Source organism: Orycteropus afer, unplaced genomic scaffold (genome assembly GCF_000298275.1).
Source record: "Orycteropus afer afer isolate SDZICR_OR568_19922 unplaced genomic scaffold, OryAfe1.0 scaffold00035, whole genome shotgun sequence".
Classification (NCBI taxonomy): domain Eukaryota; kingdom Metazoa; phylum Chordata; class Mammalia; order Tubulidentata; family Orycteropodidae; genus Orycteropus; species Orycteropus afer.
Window position 1 is genome coordinate 2,237,496 of NW_006921622.1, and position 7,510 is coordinate 2,245,005.

A 7,510-nucleotide genomic window follows, 5' to 3' on the forward strand; every position below is an offset into this window, starting at 1 on the left:
TGAGGTTGCCTCTGCTGAGCCTCTGCAGCAAAATTTGTTTCCTTCATTGTCTTTATCACAACTTGTGTGTTTTTACTTGATTATTATCTCTCTGTACCATACACACCCATGCTTAGTAGACTCTACATTCCAAGAGGTCATGAGTTATACCTGTCTTGTTCACCAACCCCAATGTTTAGCAGAATGCCAGGCACACAGTATATATTCAGTAAATATGGGTTGAATAAGTGAAAGAACATTGTAGCTCATAACACCTTGTAAAGATCAAATATAGTAACGTGTGTAAAGTGATTAGGACAATGCTTAAACATAATACACACACACACACACAAAAAAAAACAGTTGCCATTGAGGTGATTCTGATTCATGGGAACCCCTGCATAGAGTAGAACTGTGCTCCATAGAGTTCTCATGGCTGTGACCCTTTAGAATCAGATCACCAGGCCTTTCTTTCAAGGCACCTCTGCGTGGGTTTGAACAGCAATCAAGTACATTAGCTGTTTGTACCACCCAGGGACTCCATTTAATGTTGTTGTTGTTGTTGTTGTTCTGTGCCGTTGAGTTAGACCTGACTCATAGCGACCCCTCCTTGGGTTTCTGAGGCAGTATCACTACGGAAGTAGATTGCCCAACCTTCCTACTGAGGAGTGTCTGGTGGGTTTGAACCACCAGCCTTCTGGTTAGCAGTCAAGTGCCTTAGCCACTACGCTACCAGAGCTCCATTTAATAAGCTCTGGTAAATATTAGCAATCTCTACTTTCTTTCCTTTGATGAACTAGCCATTCATTAATTCATACATTCAACAAATGTGTCAGGTTCATCTCAGGGCATTCCTCATATTCCATGCAACAGACAGGTGTTTCAATTTTCTGTTCTGTCTGCAATGCTTCATAGTATAATTACGTAAGAAAGTTTTCAGGACTACCAGAGACCTTGTAAAAGGATTGGGAAGCACATAAATTGGCATTCCATCACCATTAGAGATAGAATAGTGAACAAAATAGGAAAATGCCTGCCCTGATGGCACTTACATTCTAGTGAGGGAAATAGTGATTCACTTTGGAGCAATAGAGAGTCTTGAGAATGCAGTTTTCAAAAAACAAGTGAGGGATGCTCCAAGAGAGATGCACTGGGGAGGGGAGTCAGAGCCTGGAAAAGGGGAGCCAAATGCATTACTGAAAGGATAAAGTATAAAATGGCATGGATGGCAATGACAGCAGCATAAGAGTGGATACAGGAAGCAGTGGGGCATGATACTCTAGATTTGAGCCATAAAGAGTAAGGAAGTGGCAAAGATGATGAAAGTTTCCAGCCTTGGTGGTTTGCTGTGTTGCCCTTAATAGATAGGGAACTTGGGAGGAGAAGTTGTTCTGGTGGTGGGTTTTAGGGTGTGAGAAGAGATAACTTAAATTTTGGTTCTGATGCCTCTGAAGAGGTAGAAAGGAATCTAGGTGGAAATGTTTAACTCACAGATGAAAAGTCAGGATGTGAAGTGCAGGTGAAAAGGAAACTCCCTTCTTATTTATTATGCATGACTGCTACGTAATTTGCATGACTGCTACGTAATTTGCATGACATAAAGCATTGTATTCTGAGTACCTACCAAACTCCCCTAGGAATCCTCTCCTTCACAGCCAAATCTGTATTAATCATTCTGGAACACAGTAGGCTCCTAATGACTATTTGTGAGTTGAACTGGTTGATAGTAAGAGAAGTTTAGTCTTCAAGGGCGGGAGAAAAGTGCATTTGGAGTCAGAAGGGCCCCAGTTCAAATTTCTGTTCCCTTTCTTCCCCTTCTCAACCCCTTACGAGTTATACTACTACCACTGTGAGCAAGTTGTTAGCATGAGTCAGACTCATCTGTAAAATGGATGATTGAATTTTGCAGGATGCTGCAAGAGCTTTAAATATATATACAAAGTGACAGCCATTCAATAGGCACACACATTAAAGCAGCTGCTATTTATTATCTTTATCACCATGCTTTATAGGTTTTGCCACATTTTCCACCATCTCACTTTATTCACTTCATTTCTATCATTTTGTCCAGAAAGTCCAGCTAGAAACAGTCCCGTGGCCTGGATGCTTGCGAGCCAGATTCCCTAAACTTCCACAGGACACTAAGCTCCTTTTTGCATGGCTGACTGGTCAGTCAGTGCAAATCGCCCAATTCAACTGACATCACCACAGCTTGCAAATTCCAAAATCACTGTTAGTACTTTAGACTTAGAAATGTTTACGCCTGGCTTGTAAATTGTACCAGTGGGCCCTTATTTACACACAACTTGCATCATGCAATGAATAAAGCAGCTTCATAGCCTGGCCTTTAAAAATACATGAGACAGGTTTTCATAGCAATGAAAAATTAAACATGAAAACTGAGAATGCTATGTTTACATAATATTTACTGCCAAAAGGTAACTAAAAACAGAGGTAGAATATATAGATAGATTAGTTATTATACTCAAGGATGTTAATTTAGACATTTATTTCCCTGACTGATGACTATCACCCATTGTTTTAGGCATTGTCTCTCTAGAGTTCATCTGCAAATGATGGAAATCTCTAATAAGATGGACAAAAATATATCTATTCCATAATACCAGAAGGCTGGCAGTTCAAACCCACCAGCCTCTCCTCAGAAGGAAGGTTGGGCAATGTCCTTCTGTAGTGACACCACCTTGGAAAACCAAGGAGGTGTTGCTATGAGTCAGATCCGATTTGAAGGCATTGAGTTTGGTTTTTTGGTTTATGTATATGTATATATATACACACACACATATACATACATTTATATGTATATATATACACGTTTGTTGTTGTTAGCTGCTGTCTAGTCAGCCCTTAATTCATAGTGACTTTTGCACAATGGAAGCAGATCTCTATGGTCCACAGGGTTTTCATTGTCTGATTTTCTCAGAGGGAGATCATCACACCTTTCTTCCTAGTGAATATTAGTTTGGAAGCCCCACTGAAATCTGTTTAGCATCACACCACCACCCAAGCCCCCACTGATAGACAGGTAGTAGTTATACATGAATTACATTTGGCCAGAATTGAACCCTTGTCTCCCATGTGAAAGGTGAACATTCTACCACTGAACCACCACTGCTCTTCATCACATGCATACATAAATATACACATACATAATATACATTCACACACATACACATACATACAATAAGTGAACATACCAGTAGTGACAAGAGAGAAGCCTACTTAGCCCTGAGAATACAGAATGGGGACAGGTGTGGAAGGAGAAGGGACAGCCCTAAGATGACAAGGATCATCAGTGTCCATCCCAAAAGCATCACCACAGCCCTGAGGAATGTGTTGTGGGCAATGATGGGGCACACCGCCACACCACACGAGAGCCTTGCCATCATTTTCCACAGTGAGTCAGTCAGCAAGCATCCCCTGACAGCACCAGCCACCACATTGCCCCAGGATCAGCATTTTCTGTAGGAGTAAGGCCCATCCTATTCACCTCCCTCTCCACCATAGAGGGATTGCTTTTCTCATCCTAAGAGTTCCGGGCAACTTCACAATGGTGACATTTGCTGAGCAGTGGCTTGAATAAAGAGCTCTCAGAGAGCAAGATGGGAACGTGAAGCATAAGCTTGTCTGCCAGGCAAGGAGTCCCAGGAATGCTCTTTGGGAATGACCCCAGCCTCTCAGTGAATGAGGGAATAAAAGCAAGCCACAGTAGGAGCACTGTACAGCAAAGGGTCCTCCAGCCGGACCTTGGCAGAGCCATTTGCCAGGGCTAACTGAAATGAGGTAAACAAAATATTGCCTAAGAGAAGCATAGACTAAATTCCTTCATTTGGCTCTATTTTTCTTAAATGCCAGGTAACCTCCAGTACCCAAAAAAGAAAAAGAAGAACTTTATGGATTTTTTTTTTTTTCTATCTATAGTAATGGAATCAGGGTGTTTCTATTTTCACAGTGGTTCTGAAATTAATCCTTTCAGTACTGGTAAGTATTCTAAATACTCAAGAAAACTTCCATTTTTAAATTGCTACTTAATCACAAGAAGGATGATTTTCTCCAGTCCTCCCTTCATCTTTGAGTGGTAACTATGCTACATGTTACTAATATTGAAACAATAGCTCCTTGAACTGACCAATTTACCTAGAAAGGTTAAGTTAATAGACTCTTTTGATGTCATGGACCAGTTTTATCTCCCTCACTCCAAGACCAAAGGTACAAATCCTCCTCTCAACAACACACCAAAAGAACCTGTGACATTTCCCAGAGATCTCACCAGAATTCTACACTGTGTAGTTATGGCTTAAAATTAACACATAAATCTATTTTCCCCAAAACATTTTGTCATTTGAGTTATATAACTGCCTTTCATTTGATCTCATTGATCAACTTGGGGGTTTAAAGCAACACCTAATTAATTATATAATTGGCTCAGATTGTGCTTTTAATGACTCACACTACACCAGAAAAAACAGTGATCTCTCAATTTTATTTTGAAACTAGGACTCTGAATTTCCTCTTTTACCTAGAACTTTCAGATCATTTTAAAAGTTGAGTGTGGTTTCTTAGCGTGAGGGAGGAAGAGTGAGCGGAGACTTGAGAGAAGGGTGGGTACGAACTTTGTAAGTAAAACCAAGTCCGAGAGCACAGATGATCATGGAGACCTGTGTTGGACAATTCTCCAAAATCTGCGGGAAGTTCTCTTCTACAGAGAAGTCCGCACATTGGACCAAAATCAGGATTTGGCGATTTCTTCGAAACCTGGGGCCCTCTTAGCTCCCTGTAGCGGGACTTTACACATCAAAGAGACATCCCAGGTCTAAGTAATGTTAACACTTAAAAAACCTCGCATTTGGGCCGCGGAGATTTGAGTCAATCTCGTCTAACGGTTTCCCTCGAATCGCTCTGCTCCCTAAACCTCTGTGGGCCAGCAGAGCGTGGTGGGTGAGTCACCACCAGTGACTCAGAGACCCCACCCCTCTTCCCCGGGCTTTCCTTGGCCACCGCCTCAGCTCCGGCCGTCTGCAGCTGAACGAAGCCCGTTAGATCCCTGTACAATACCCTCAAGACAAGAGGAAGAATAAAGGCAAGGGTCCGAGTTGTTCCCCCTTCGAAGTGGTCAGTGTGCGAGGGTGCGCGGGTCCTAAGCCCTGCGTCCTCTGCTGGGCGCGCCCCCAACCCAGTCTCCAATCTCAGGCGCTCTATGTTTCTTTCTCTTCGCCTTCAAATGTGCTCTATCCTTTACTCCCTCCCACCCCTCTTCCTGCTCCTTTTGCCGCGGGCCTCTCCACCCACCAGCTCCTAGCCGGCGCAGCCCTGTGGCCCAACGCCCGCAGTGCGTCCTTGCCACCCGTGCACCTCCTCCCACGCCCCTTTGGCGTAATGCCCGGGACCCATCTTGTCCAGTCCCGGGCAGCTCCCCCAATTCAACGCGCGACCCCTGCAATTTTCAACACCCACGGGTGATCAGACTTCTGGCAATTACGTGGAAAGCCCCCAAAGTCCCAGCCTAACTTAACAAGTAACCCTGCTGTGCCAAATCCGGGGCCTCCAAGAGTCCGGAGGAGGGAGACTCGCAGGCGCCCCCGCCCCAAAACCCCGCCCACTCCCTCGCTTCTCGCCTGGTACCCATTGGCTGGCGCGCTCCACGACTTGCATAGCAGTGGGAGGGGGCCCGCTTTTCTAACAGGGTTATAAAAAGAGCGCCCTTGGCGGGGTCCGGTCCTCTGCCTTTCTCTCTCCCGGGTCCCCGCGCCAGAGACGCAGGAGCACTCCCACTGCACACACCCACTGAACCCTTCTTGCTCGCCTCTTCTCCCAAAGCCAGTCCGCGCCGCTGAAACCGCCCCTCCACTACCCTCTGCAGCCATGTCCACCAGGTCCGTGTCCTCATCCTCCTACCGCCGGATGTTCGGCGGTCCGGGCACTGGGAGCCGGCCCAGCTCCAGCCGGAGCTACGTGACCACATCCACCCGCTCCTACAGCCTGGGCAGCGCGCTGCGCCCCAGCACCAGCCGCAGCCTCTTTGCCTCGTCCCCCGGCGGCGTGTACGCCACGCGCTCCTCGGCCGTGCGCCTGCGGAGCAGCGTGCCGGGTGTGCGGCTGATGCAGGACTCCGTGGACTTCTCGCTGGCCGACGCGATCAACACTGAGTTCAAGAACACCCGTACCAACGAGAAAGTGGAGCTGCAGGAGCTCAATGACCGCTTCGCTAACTACATCGATAAGGTGCGTTTCTTGGAGCAGCAGAACAAGATCCTGCTGGCCGAGCTCGAACAGCTCAAGGGCCAGGGCAAATCGCGCCTGGGGGACCTCTACGAGGAGGAGATGAGGGAGCTGCGTCGGCAGGTAGATCAGCTCACCAACGACAAGGCCCGCGTCGAAGTGGAGCGCGACAACCTGGCCGAGGACATCATGCGACTCCGGGAGAAGTAAGGAGGAGCCCACGCGACTCGCGGGGAGGGAGAGGGGGAGACGACACCCGGGCCGGGCCGCGGGAGAAAAGGAGAGAGGAACAGCGCTCTGCAAAGGGCTGCCGAGCCCTTGGGGATGTGACACGGGCGGTGGTTACGTTGGGTGAAACTGGGGAGCGGCACTGCGGTCGGGGCGGTGCAGCTCCGCCCTAAACTTAGACGTTGCAGCTAGCATTTCCCCTCTGCTCCCAGTCGTTGCCCAAGAACACTCTGTTTCAAACCACGGATTGCTTAAAACTAAACTTTGTCTGTAGTTCAACGCGCTTGGGAATGATGAGAGTGGTTCTCCCACACTTTTAGAAAGTTTCGTAGCCCCTTCTGGCCGGCTGCCAGAAATGGGGCCTGGAGGAGGGAGGAGGGGATGGCTGTGGAGGAAGCGAGACAAAGGATGGCGGTCTGCACTAGGCGGGAGTGGCGGCGTTCGCCTTGCACGTCCTAGTGAATGTGATTGCTTTTTCACGCTGCGGCTGAGGTCCCGCTAAAACTTGCTGAGGGCAGCAGTTCTTCAAGAGCTATAGTCGCTGGCTACCCGTGGAGACGGCACAAAGTCTACCGTGGAGGTGGTCTAGCGGCGCGGCAACGTGGTGGTTGGGTGTGGTCGCCCCGCCCCTGGTGGTTTCCTAGTTCCCCTTTGGTTAAAAAATTAAACTTTTTCAGGTTGCAGGAGGAGATGCTTCAGAGAGAAGAAGCCGAGAGCACCCTGCAGTCTTTCAGACAGGTTTGTAGACTTCCTTCCCACTCGCCGCCATTGAACCCCACCCACCCAACCCACTGGCATTTCTAAAAGTTACTTCACCCAAGTCCAAATAGCACAAAACTTCATGTTTGTGGTTAAAGCCCCCTAGTGGCAGAAGGACCACGAATTGGAGCTTCCTCAGATGAAAACCTCTGAATACTTTAAGCTTCTTCTTGTTGTTATGTGCCATCGAGTTGGACCATAGCGACCCCTTCTAGGGACCCCTTCTTGGGTTTCCAAGGCTGAAGCAGATTGCCCAACCTTCCTTCCAAGGAGTGGCTGGTGGGTTTGAACTGCCAGCCTTCTGGTT

At 47.6% G+C, this 7,510-nt stretch overlaps 1 protein-coding gene across 1 annotated transcript in view; it reads left to right on the forward strand.

Annotated features, from left to right (window-relative positions):
* Positions 1–5,859: 5,859 nt before the first annotated feature.
* VIM (vimentin) overlaps positions 5,860–7,510 on the forward strand; it is an 8,295-nt gene continuing 6,644 nt past the window's right edge. Inside the window, exons 1-2 of the mRNA XM_007936332.2 lie at positions 5,860–6,422; positions 7,122–7,182. Coding sequence (XP_007934523.1) covers positions 5,860–6,422; positions 7,122–7,182 — 624 coding nt within the window. The remainder of the gene's footprint in view (positions 6,423–7,121; positions 7,183–7,510) is intronic.